Below are 13,272 nucleotides of genomic sequence, written 5' to 3' on the forward strand. Positions count from 1 at the left end.
ATCGACTGCATCAGTTCATCCTTCATCTGCATCATCACCATCCGGTGAGCGAGTGTGATCTATCTATCTATCTATCTACCTACACAAAATGGCTTCCAAGCATACGAGAAGGTGACCTTGAAGCTAGAGCATGTAGAGGGACAAGCATCGAAGGTGATGGTGACCAACAAGGAATCTAAGTTAGCTTTTGAGCGCAAGGAGGGCCCTCTCCTGTGTTGCCTTGCATATGCATGCATGCCTTCTTTGTTCTTTTGTAGGATGTCATCGAATTGTTTACTGCACATCCCTGACGAAGGCAGTCACAAGTCTACTACAGACACCACCTCTTGGTCAAATTATTCATATAGTATATGTGATCTGATGGAGATCAGAGATGAATGGATTGGCACTCGAGTTATAGACTAGGTTTCCTAAATGAAGTAACAGTTACCTGAGAAGCTTTAAGATCACAGACTGTTCATGGTTGATAACCCTAATGGCATATGGGAAGCTGCAGTTTGCAGTGAACTGCATGCAAAACCATTTGACCTAGCAGAAGCTGCTGGTTGCAGCGAGATGAGACTGGCTTGGTCTCCTGTGAGAAGCTTCGCCCTCTTCTTGTCATAGACTCCAATGGAGTAACAGTGACCTGAGAAGTTGCAAGAGTGATTGTTCATGGTTTGGTAACCCTAACACCACATCAGAATATGTGCAGTTTGCAGGAAGATGAGACCGGGTTGCTCTCCTGTGAGAAGCTTCGTCCTCTTGCCGTCATGATCGTTGATCATTAGAACATATTTGTTGGGTGCCATGTGATTTCTCGCCCTTCGAAATCCATCCGACCGCAGGCATCGAGATCAGTCGATGAACATTGACTTTAATGCATATAGACAATCTCCCGAGCTGTGCAGAGTGTTGGAGACTGTGTTGCAATACTTCCAGAACTATTCTACAGATCAAATCCAAAGTAGGATTCAATTTAAGTGTCTGTTGACTATATAGGCTCACGAAGAATTATCCGTTACAAAAAAACCTCACAATGGATGTCATCTGATGAGTTACTCATCATTGAATTTTACGATGAGGAATTATCTGTCATACGAAATCTTTTCATAATTTTGTTTGTTCGAGATCTCGAGGATCTCAAAATGTGCCTCTTAGGTTTTACGATAGACTATCTGATTACTCATCATTTGTCCTCGTAGGAGACAAATGCTACTTAGTGACTCATCATTTGTCCTTATCGACAACGTAAGCCCTTGAGAAATTAAAGTTGTCTAAAAATATCGCTTAGCTCTTATGAGACCAATTGACTCTTTTGCGCCTCATAATCCATAAGTCAAGCCTAGTTAGATTGATTTACTAAAATATGAAGATATAAGACCTTGAAACACCAGATTTTGAGTGTATGTGATCATGTACATCAACTCCTATGTAGTGAAACTTTCTTGTATACTAAAAGCATACAGTTTCTGGGTAGGTTCCTCCCATGTCAAGGAATCATTGCCTTGGATTCCTCAGAAGCATTTCAGGTCCTCAGTCAAGGCATCTTGTGAGAGACAACCAACAAGATTTATCTTGTCAGAAGGACACTAAAAGCCTTTTGTTTAAGCTAAGGAGGCCAGTATGTTGTGAATGTATCACAAGGATGAAGGTTGATAATGATGAGTCATCTAATATATATATCAGAAGAATATATGCCAACAAGTTCTTCCTTCACATGCACCCCAACATGATCTTTTGACTCATTCAGGCATCCATGGGGCCCTGCAACAGCAAATTAAACTTCATCACCTCTGAGATTGTAATAGATTGAAGGAAACTTTGGCTTTCAAAAGGCATTTGGCTTGTGGAGCTGATCATTGATTTTGCTCAGATTGCCTGCACATGGAAGAGCAATGATAATTTGGTTAATGCTCCCTTTAAAAACTTGTGTGTGTGTTTGTGTGAGATTTGGAACATGATCTGCATTTGAACTCCCTTAGAATAATGTAGTGCACCTAACCTTTTGATTTAATTAGCACCAAGCTTTCTCCTTAGAATTAATGCTGTTCACAGGGTTATTAGTTGCATACTCATGCCATGCACAGGCCATTTTCTATTATTGCAATGGACTCATTACCCAAAAGAAGAAGAAGAAGAAGAAGAAGAAGAAGAAGAAGAAGAAGAAGAAGAAAGTCTCCTTTTGTTTTTTCTAGTGCTTAAATATAGAATTTTGTTAATGCTTAAATAATTATTGGAAAATGGAACTTTTTCTTTTTTGTTCAAATTAAATTTTGATGTTTCAATAACAAAGGTATTGTTAAGTGGTCAAATAGTGGCAATCTATCAGTATTACATATGTTATTAAATATAAAAAAAATTAATTGCATTATATAAGTTGAAACAATCAATTGAGAGTTAATTCATGAAAATGATGTGAACAATTTTCTTACACTGTTGTATCAACCATGGTTCAATTGTTTGAGCCTTATTATTAGGAAAAGAATGTTTTGGATACAACAACATCTAATTGACAGTCTTCATGGTTTGCAGAAAATTATAAGGTCCTCTTTGTACCAATCTATCCAAACTCCCATAACCAACAAAAGTCATATGAACATCAACTAATACTGACATGCATGCATATTAGATAATATATTCTTTGCAAATAGTGGAGTCTTGATTGATGAGTTTGATGTTCCTTCTCCTTTTATAGATAGATTGATTACCAAAAGATAAATGGAAATCACAACACACTTTTTTCTTAAAAGAAATTTCAGAAAAAGAAAAACAATAGAACTCTTCTTCCACAAATGAAATCTAAACCAAAAAGAGGCAAATGTAGATGGATTAATAATCTAACTTAGTTGGGGGCATCTGAAGGGAAGTGATAGCACATGCTAATCATTTCTTACTGAACCATGTAATCATGTGCTTGCATTTGCTTGAGAGGGCCACTCCTCATCATTAGCAACTCCATTCCATCTCTCTACAAACTGTGGAGAAGTACACAGGGACAAGCAATTGGCTTTGATGCTTCCCTGAGATATATTCTGTTCCTGCCATAGATCTTCTGCACCAGCCCTTTTGAAACCAGAAGGGTTCTTCCAGATTTGCACATCCAGAATGACTGTCCCCCAAGCATGCATGTTTGATCCAAAATCAAGAAAACCAAGCTTTCTGACATGGGTGGCAGATTGTTTAATCACCATGTCAGGTTGGAGATTGAAGAAGAAGAAGAAGAAGAGCCAAGTCAATCTCAGATAGGATCATGCTTTACTTAAACCACAGTTCTGGAATCCCTGAAAGGTTCTTTTAGAGGGGTTTAGTGTACATCAAAGATCATATAGGAAGAGTGTGGATGTCTGTGTGCAATGCCTTGATCTTGACAGTCAAGCAGCAGTTTGATCTTGACAGTCTTCTTTTCATCCCATACTTTAATGTCTACAAGTCATGCAAGTATTCTTCAATTTCATGTGACATTTAATTTTTGACACATCATGTGCATTTGCATAGTAAAATTCATGACATTTCTTATGAAAGTGTCATTAATGAATCCATGCAGACTCATCCCACCAGTCCAAATCATTGGATTGACCAACTGTAGACTCCACTGTCCATCCAATAGAACATAGGAATCATATATGTACATCAACTTGTCTATAAACCCCTCACCATGCAAACCCAGCCACACACAAACATCGCTGCCTGCTGTTGCCTTCTCTTTCTATCTCGAATGGGTTTCTCTTTCTTCTTCTCTACCTCAGCCTCCTCCTCTTCGTCTTCTACTCCAGTCTCTGGTACGGCTCAGGACAAGAAAAGCAAACGCAGGCAACCGCAAGACAACGGCGACGAGGCCAACGGCAGTGGCGGGAGCAACACGACCACGGAGGGCGGCGGCATCAGGTACCTTGGCGTGCGTCGTCGGCCGTGGGGGCGGTACGCGGCGGAGATACGCGACCCGGCGACGAAGGAGCGGCACTGGCTCGGCACCTTCGACACGGCGGAGGAGGCGGCCGTCGCGTACGACCGCGCCGCCCGCGCCCTCCGCGGCCCCCGCGCCCGCACCAACTTCGCCTACCCCGACCTCCCGCCCGGCTCCTCCCTAACCCCCTTTCTCTCCCCTGACCTCCAGCCCCCGCCCGGCTCCTTCCTCGTTTCCACGCCGCCGCCTGTCCAGGCTACCCTTCCCGACGCCGTGGGAGGTCAGGGAGGCTACTACAACGCTACCACCAGTACAATTCCTGACGACGGGGTGAGTTGCTATCGCCACCAGCAGCAGCAACAACATCAGGAACAGGGTCTGCAGTACCCGGCATCCACGCTGCCACCTTTGCCGCAGTCTCCACCGCCGGCGCCGGAGGTGGCATCGCCGTGGGACTTCGGTGGTGCTACGGCAGGGGGTGAGGAGCACCTGGCGGGACTGGGGGAGTTCGGCGGGTACAGATCCCCAGCCTCGCACGGGATCTTCTTCGAGGAAGGCTACGTGCACAGCCCCTTGTTCGGTCCGATGCCAGCGGTGGACGACGCCGCCGCCGATGGGTTCCAGCTCGGAGGCTCCTCCTCCTCTTACTACTACTGATGGGTGGGCGAAGGGCTCCAATCTCAGTACGCGCCCGCCGGTGGACGTGGCGTTTTCCTGTGCCTTCCAAGTGTTTGTCCCTTTCTTCCTCTCTCTCTCGCGTATGTATTGCCTTTGGCTCTCTTTGGGCACTTCAAGTGGTTATGCATAAGAGAAGACGTATCTGTTTCGTAATGAAAGGATGTGTTCTCCGAGCTGAGCAGAGGACTGGCCAATAACATTTCGCCACATCATCTAACTCCTCCCTGTTGTTGGCTGACGTGGAGAGTCGACCGGTCAACACGACCCAAACTTATGGGTCTCGAATTTAGACCGTCCCTAAATGGGCTTAATGGGTTGGGCTGTACGCTTGGGCTATTAATTCAGCGAAAAAGGTATCATTTCTACGTTGCCGAAATAAACCCGAGTTACTAAACCGGAAACAAACCGACCGGTAATTGGACCTTTAGCCGATTTGGTTTATTAATTAGATAGTCCTTAATCCATATTTACTATATTATCTTCATTTTTTCCCCTTTTTTTATGGGAAATATAGTTTTTTAAATTCTTTAAATATATATTTTACCTTATCAATCTCTCAAAATATAATTCTTTAATTCTTTTTTACATTATGAATTCGATGCATTCATCATATTTATCTTACAAATTAACTTCTCAATTCATTTCGATGGTTATCTGAACTCACTACACCCCTAAGTGTGTCAGTTAGGGAAAACGAACCGCCTCCATCGTAACGGTTGATTTGGCTGACGCACGTGGTTGTGTATTCCATGCACGAACAGCACACGCAACAGTTGGCTGCATTTGGAACTCCACCGGCCGGTAATCTGATACCTGTTAAAATAAAAAGATAAATGAGTTGTAGAAGAAGAAGTTTCCTCAACGGGTTAGAGGATTTCCCTCAACAGAGTAGAGAGATTTCCTCAACAGTTAGGGAAATCTCATCTACTTATCATGCCCCCGCAAGATGGTGCTCCTATCAAGGAGGCCAATCTTGGACTGATGTAATGCAAACAGCTTACGAGCTATAGGCTTCGTAAGTGAGTCGGCCAATTGATCAGCTGTATGAACATGAGAAACACGGAGTTGACGGCGGACAACTTGATCACGTACAAAGTGGAAGTCAATAGCAATATGTTTCATGCGGGAGTGGAATACCGGATTAGCGCACAGATAGGTAGCTCCAATATTATCACAATATATTGTAGGAGTGGAATCGATGTTGAGTTCCTGGAGAAGATTCGTGATCCAATTGAGTTCTGCAGTGGTAGCGGCAATGGCACGGTATTCAGCTTCAGTTGTAGACCGGGCGACTGTCTTTTGCTTCTTAGAACTCCAACTGATTGGATGAGTACCAAGGAAGATAATATACCCCGATGTGGATGTTCTATCATCAAGGTTGCCCGCCCAATCAACATCGGCAAATGCATGAAGACGAAGTGGAGAGTGTTTACGAAAAAAGAGTCCATGATTTAGAGTCCCTTTAAGATATCGTAGAAGTCTCTTGACCGCAGACCAGTGTAGAGTAGATGGTTGCTGCATAAACTGTGATAATTTGTTCACAGCAAATGAGATGTCTGGACGCGTGAGAGCTAAGTATTGTAAAGAGCCAACAACTTGGCGGTATTGAGTGGGTTCCGTAGTAGGACTTCCATCTGATAATTTGAGAGAACCGCTAGTAGAGATGGGGGTTGTAACTGCATTTGCATCCTGCATGTTTGTCTTTAATAACAAATCTTGAATGTACTTGCGTTGTGATAAAAGGAGACCGGAAGATGTGAAGGTAGCTTTGACGCCCAAAAAGTAGCTCAAGGGTCCGAGATCCTTAAGCGAGAATCGAGCTGCCAGCTGTCCGACGAACGCTTGGATGCTGGCGGGATTGTTGCCTGTGACAATAATATCATCCACATATACCAGAATATACATTGTGTTTCCATGATGATGTCGCAGAAACAACGAAGCGTCAGATTTGGAGTTAAGAAAGCCGACAGAAGTCAAAAATGAGCTAAGTTGAGTGTACCAAGCTCTCGGAGCCTGACGAAGTCCATAAATGGCTTTCCGAAGCTTGCAAACATGCTGTGGATACTGAGGATGAGTAAAACCGGGGGGTTGTTGCATAAAAACATCTTCAGATAGAGATCCCTGTAGAAAGGCATTATTAACATCCAATTGTCGTAATTGCCAGCCTTTAGTGGTAGCCAGACTCAAGATAAGCCGGATTGTAGTGGGTTTAACAACAGGACTAAACGTTTCAGTGAAATCAACTCCAGGTCGTTGATGGAACCCTTTGGCGACCAGGCGTGCCTTATATCGAGCAATTGAGCCATCTGGGTTCCGCTTAATTCTAAAGACCCACTTACACCCGATGATGTTTTGTGAAGGATGAAAAGGAATTAAATCCCATGTTGAATTATGGAGGAGGGCATTATATTCCTCGCTCATGGCAATACGCCAATACGGAGATTTTTGGGCTTGAGTGAAGGTGGTGGGTTCAATGTTGGGGGATGAGGAATTCATGACAGCTTGTAGGTTAAGTACTTGACGAGGTTTAAAAATACCATGCTTAGAGCGAGTGGTCATAGGATGATTGGAGATGACAGGATTAGGAGGTAATGTTGGGTGAGGATCAGTGGCACAAGCCGGGTCAAGTGGAGACACGTCAGGGGCACTTGGGCGAGAAGGAGGTAAAGAGGATGGTTGTGTTTCGGAACATATTGCCCCATCAATTGGAGAAGAGTGGAGTGGAGTAGGAACAGAGGAAACGGGCAAGTGTTGAACTGGAGTGATATAGTGCGGATCAGGAGGGGAGGAAGTAGACGAAGACATGGGAGGCTCGTCCGATTGATCCGAAGGTATACTCCAGTGAGATAGTGAAGTGGTCCGTATGGCAGGATATGGAAGGGTTTGAAAAGGAAAGTTAGACTCAACAAAGATAACGTGACGTGATACAAAGATTTTGTGAGTGTGGAGATTATAGCAGCGGAAAGCATTATGGTCAAGTGAGTAACCAATAAAGACGCAAGGAGAAGATCGGGATGTTAACTTGTGAGAGGCATAGGGACGTAACCAAGGATAACATAAACAACCGAACACGCGGAGTTTACGAAGGTTAGGGGGTTTGTGGAACAGTGTGTCAAAGGGGGACTGGTGTTGTAGAACTGGTGTAGGCATCCGATTAATTAGGTAGACAGCAGTTTGAAAGGCTGCTGTCCAGAAAGTTGAAGGCATGGAAGCCTGATGTAAAAGTGTGAGTCCAGTTTCTACTATATGCCGATGTTTGCCTTCGGCAGAACCAACTAGTTGAGGAGTATGTGGAGGAGACTTGAGGTGTTGAATGCCACAAGCTGAGAGATGAGACGCCAGGGCTTGATATTCACCGCCACCATCAGAGTAGACTGTTTTAATGGTAGACTGAAAATAGTTTTCGACCAACTTCTGGAAAGTGGAAAAAACGCGAGAAACGTCAGATTTATGAGAAAGAGGATATATCCATGTGTACTTGGAGAAGTGATCTACAAAAATAACATAAAATCGAAACTTATCAAAAGATAAGATTGGAGCAGGACCCCAAACATCAGTATATATAATTTCAAAAGGTTTAGAGGAGGAAATTGAAGATGAACCAAAAGGCTGCCGATGACTCTTATTACTAAGACAAGCATCACAATGCATCATAGAATTAGAGGACTTAAAAAGAGGAAGAGAGTGACAAGATAATAATTTCTGCTGAATAAAGGGTGAGGGATGGCCAAGCCGACGATGCCACACATCAACTGGAGCCGCAACAGAAGAATGAACAGTGGGCTGGGTCATTCGAGAGGCTGACGGCCATTCATAAATGTTGTCTTTATTCGGGCCTTGGACCAATGATGCCCCCGTGCTCAAATCCTTAACAAGAAATGAATCAGGAAAGAATTCAATGGAAGTATTGTTATGTTTGCAAAATTGAGAAACAGAAATGAGGTTGCGTTTAATACGAGGGGCGCATAAAACATCATCGAGAGTAAATGTATTAGAGTCAGAATTAAGCGTTGTGGAACCAGTATGAGTTATAGAAAGTCCTTTACCATCACCGATGATGATATCTTCATTGCCGCCATAGGGATTGTGAAGAGACAAATTCTGAAGATCAGCGGTGATGTGATGAGAGGCACCAGAGTCGACAATCCAGTTGGACTGGCTAGGTGTCGGAGTAGTTAGGAGATTTGCCTGTGGCCAGTGTGACGGAGTAGGGAGGCGGAGACGAGACCGGCAAACTTTAGCGGAATGGCCGACTTTGTCACACAGTTGGCAAACGACCCGTCTCTGATGGCTCGGTAGGGCAGGACGCCAAGACGGATGATGGCTGGAGTCGCCACTTTGCGAGAAGGGATGACTAGGAGGATAGGAGGGGTGTTGCATGGAACTCACAGAATCAAGAGGCGTAGTAGCCAAACCTTGGGTGATGTTCGGTGAGTACCGAGTGTTCTTCCGTTTAGACTTGTGACTGACTTGAGCTGTGACAGTTGATCCAGGCAGTTTGTCCGCACGCTTCAAAGACATCTCGTAGTCAGTCAACTTATCATAGAGATCTTCAAAAGAGATTGGCGAGTCGCGTGCCCGAATTGCAGCAGCCAATTCTTTGTAGTCGGTGTCGAGACCATTGAGGGTATGAATGACAACCTCTTCATCACATAGGAAATGACCTATCAAGGCCAAGTCATCGATGATAACCTTGATAAGTTGTAAATAATCAGAGATAGTACTTCCCTCTTGTTTTGTCTCCATAAGCTTGGATAGAAGACTGAGCTTGCGAGTACGCGAACGATTTGCCAGGGTGGTTTGCAGTTTAGACCATGCATCGGCAGCTGTCACACATGAAGATATCAAGGGAGCAACGGATCCAGCAACTGAAGCTTGAATGGCTTGGAGAATGAGACGATCTTGACGTAGCCACAGTTTGTGAGCTGGATTGGGTACTGGATTAGGATCACCGGGGATGTTGAGCATGGCCGGAGGACAACTGAAAGAACCATCAACGTAACCTAACAAATCATATCCAAATAAAAGATTAGAGAATTGAGCTCGCCAGGACGCATAGTTGCCACCCTTTGATAACTTAAAGGGGATTAGCGTGGCAGCATTGATGGAGATAAGCCCTGTAGAAGAACAAAAAGTGGGAGTCCCTACAGGAACTGAAACATCAGAAGAAGTGAATGAAGACATTTTCCTTCTTTTTTTTTTTTTTTTTTTTTTTTTTTGTAGAAGAAGGCAGCGAACCTTGTGTGATACTCAGGTCACACAAGGTGGAGAATGAGGGAGGGGGCTGCTGCTATAGATTGCTTGCTGTAGCAGATTGAGCAATCTACAACAGTGCCAAAAGCTGCCGGCAGCTGCTGTGGATTGCTGCTTGCTGCTGCAGATTGTAGGGACTGCAGCCTGCAGATTGTAGGGACTGCAGTTCGCCGGGAGATGGCTACAAAAACTGCAGCGGTACTCAAGACTGTAGTTCGCTGCTGTGGATTGCTGCTTGCTGCAGCAGATTGTAGAGGCTGCAGTTCGCCGGAAGATGGCTGCGAAAAACTACAGCGGTACTCAAGACTGCGGTTCGCCGGAAAATGACCGCAAAAATCTGCAGCAGTACTCAAGGAAACTGCAGTGAGAGAAATCTGTAGCAATTAGGTGTATAGAGAAAAGCGGCAATGAAAGCTGCTGCGATAGAGGAAGGAAGATGCAGCGGTTGCGGCTGCTGTTGGCCGGGAAGTGGCTGCGACAGCGAAGGAGGAAGACGCGAGAAAGACACCGTCGTTCGCCGTTCGTCGCTATTGAGGAGGAAGACACCGCCGTTGAGGAGGCACCGTTGTGTAGAGGGAAACGGCAGCGAAAGCTGCTGCGGTAGAGGAAGATGCAGCAGTTGCGACAGCTACTGGCCGGAGAAGTGCAGGAGGCGGCTGCTGCGATAGAGGAAGATGCAGCAGTTGCGACTGCTACTGGCCGGAGAAGTGCAGGAGGCGGCTGCTGCGATAGAGGAAGATGCAGCAGTTGCGACTGCTACTGGCCGGAGAAGTGCAGGAGGCGGCTGATGTCTTCTCTGGTGCTGCCCAACGTGGGGCTGAAGGACCACGTTGTCCTTCCGGCGAAGAAGAAGGAAGAGGAAGGTGCAGCAGTTGCGACTGCTACTGGCCGGGAAGCGAGGAAGACACCGTTGTTCGCCGTTCACTGCTATTGAGGAGAGAATGTTTTCCTCCTTGCGTGACGGCGACGAAGAGTGTCTGCTGTAGGCAGCAAATAGGAGAGGGAGCAAGGCCGGCGAAGAAAAGCAAGACCGGTTAGCACTGGCTCTGAATCCGTGTCTTGGTGCTTCTTCAATGACTCCGCTTGAGGCAGCGTGCTACTGTGGCCGCTTGGCTAACACATGGCGATGCTGCTGTCGCCAAGAGGAGCTGGCTCTGATACCACGTTAAAATAAAAAGATAAATGAGTTGTAGAAGAAGAAGTTTCCTCAACGGGTTAGAGGATTGAGGGACAGAGTAGAGAGATTTCCTCAACAGTTAGGGAAATCTCATCTACTTATCAATCTCTCAAAATATATATTTTACCTTATCAATCTCTCAAAATATAATTCTTTAATTCTTTTTTACATTATGAATTCGATGCATTCATCATATTTATCTTACAAATTAACTTCTCAATTCATTTCGATGGTTATCTGAACTCACTACACCCCTAAGTGTGTCAGTTAGGGAAAACGAACCGCCTCCATCGTAACGGTTGATTTGGCTGACGCACGTGGTTGTGTATTCCATGCACGAACAGCACACGCAACAGTTGGCTGCATTTGGAACTCCACCGGCCGGTAATCTGATACCAACCTTCTTCCTCTCTCTCGTATCTGATCCTTTGTCGATTGTTTATTCACACGTCATCCTCGGCGCGGCAGCCTTTTCTCACCCTTCCCCTTCTCCACGACCTACAAATACCCGACGAGGGAGCCTCTGCCCGCTCCATCTCCACTCGGCTTTCCTCAACCATCCAGTGATATAGCAGCTCGAGTGCAATGGCGAACCTGCAGCCGACCGGCCGTCCCTGGTTGCTCCGACTGGCCTCGCAGGCCAGAATGGACCCACCGCCGCCCCAGCCCCAGCCGGCGCAGCCTCTTCGACCGCCGACTGTTGGTAGGTTACCTTCGATAACTACGCGAGTCCCGGTCCTGCCTGCACCAGCGCCCCAAACCCAACCAACACCACCCCCGCCAACTCAGCCTGCTGCACCACCTGCAGCCACCGATGGTGCTGGCCTTCCCCAGAAGGCTTCAACCAATGGTGACGCTGACGCTGGTGCAGAGGTCCCGAAATCGCAGCGTCCGGAATCCCCGAAGCCTGAGGCAAGGACACCTTCAACGCCGCCAGCCCCGCCGTCCCCGAGGTCTGAAACTCTGACTACGGCGCCGCAACCCCCGCCGTCTTCGAGGCCAGCGGCAACCACCCCAATGCTGCAGCGTTCGCCATCGCCGAGGCCTGAGACCACGACTCCGACGCCGCCAGTCCAGCCATCCCCGCCATCCCCGCCATCCCCGAGGTCTGAAACTATAGCTGCGGCGCCGCAAACCCCGCCGTCTTCGAGGCCAGCGGCAACCACCACCCCAACGCTGCAGCGCTCGCCATCGCCGAGGCCTGAGACCACGACTCCGATGCCACCAGCCCCGCCGTCCCCGAGGTCTGAAACTATGGCTACGGCGCCGCAACCCCCGCCGTCTTCGAGGCCAGAGGCAACCACCCCAACGCTGCAGCGCTCGCCATCGCCGAGGCCTGAGACCACGACTACGACGCCGCAAGCTCCGCCGTCGCCGAGACCTGTGGCAACGCCCCTGCTGCAGCGCGCGATATCGCCGCGGCCCGTGACTACGACTCCGACGCCGGAACCTCCGCCGTCGTCGAGACCTGTGGCGGCAACCCCATCGCTGCAGCGCTCGCCAACACCGACGCTCGAAACTACGTCTCCAACACCGACTCCGACGCTGCCACCCCTGCCGTCCCCGAGCCCTGTAGCGGCGGCGACCCTCTCCCCGGCTCCTCCTCAATCTCCCAAGGACATTAAGACCTCCTCCCCAACACCACCCCACTCCCCCAGGACCAACTCGAAGCCGGCTAGTTCCGCCACCCTGATGCCACATCCTGAGCCCGAATCCAAGCCACTGGCTGAAACCCTGCCAAAGCGCACGGTCGAGCAAGACAATGGCGACAAGAAGGGCGCCAAGAATTCCAGAAATGGCGTCGGGGAGCCACGCGAGAAGAACCACAACAGCAAGCACAATGCATCGCCCATCGACACGAAGATCCCCTCGCTCTCCCCCAAGGCGGAAGGAAACCATTCTGGGTCAGGGAATAACAGAGCATCAACGGCGGCCGCAAAGAAGGACGAGAACGAGATGGTGGCCATCACCATTGCAGGACACAACCTCGGAGCGGTCATGGACGCCGGCTCTTCCTACTCCCGTCGCACCAAAAAGCATCTGTTCCATGACACGAAGGACGACAAGTCTCAGGAAGAGCACGCCACGGTCGACGCCGAGGGCTATTCGTCCGAGGACAAGCCCATGATCACACTGGTGAACAGCAACGTTCAGAGCGTGAACAACGCATTGCTCTTCAATTCCTCCTGCACGGTGGGCAGCCCCGGGGTGCACATCAGCCTCACCAGCCGCCGCCGCCAGCCCAAGAAGAAAAGCCATTAACGTCTGCTCTGAGTTC

The 13,272-nt window shown here is 47.6% G+C and overlaps 2 protein-coding genes across 2 annotated transcripts; both read left to right on the forward strand.

Annotated features, from left to right (window-relative positions):
* Positions 1-3,654: 3,654 nt before the first annotated feature.
* LOC135632923 (ethylene-responsive transcription factor LEP-like) lies at positions 3,655-4,711 on the forward strand. Its single transcript, XM_065141798.1, has one exon. It carries the CDS (start codon positions 3,698-3,700, stop codon positions 4,541-4,543), a length of 846 nt encoding a protein of 281 aa, XP_064997870.1. The 5' UTR covers positions 3,655-3,697; the 3' UTR covers positions 4,544-4,711.
* A 6,868-nt stretch (positions 4,712-11,579) lies between these two features.
* On the forward strand, positions 11,580-13,256 carry LOC103977126 (vegetative cell wall protein gp1). Its single transcript, XM_009392556.3, has one exon. It carries the CDS (start codon positions 11,580-11,582, stop codon positions 13,254-13,256), a length of 1,677 nt encoding a protein of 558 aa, XP_009390831.2.
* The last annotated feature ends 16 nt before the right edge of the window (positions 13,257-13,272 follow it).

This window comes from Musa acuminata, chromosome BXJ3-3 (assembly GCF_036884655.1).
Source record: "Musa acuminata AAA Group cultivar baxijiao chromosome BXJ3-3, Cavendish_Baxijiao_AAA, whole genome shotgun sequence".
Classification (NCBI taxonomy): Eukaryota; Viridiplantae; Streptophyta; class Magnoliopsida; order Zingiberales; family Musaceae; genus Musa; species Musa acuminata.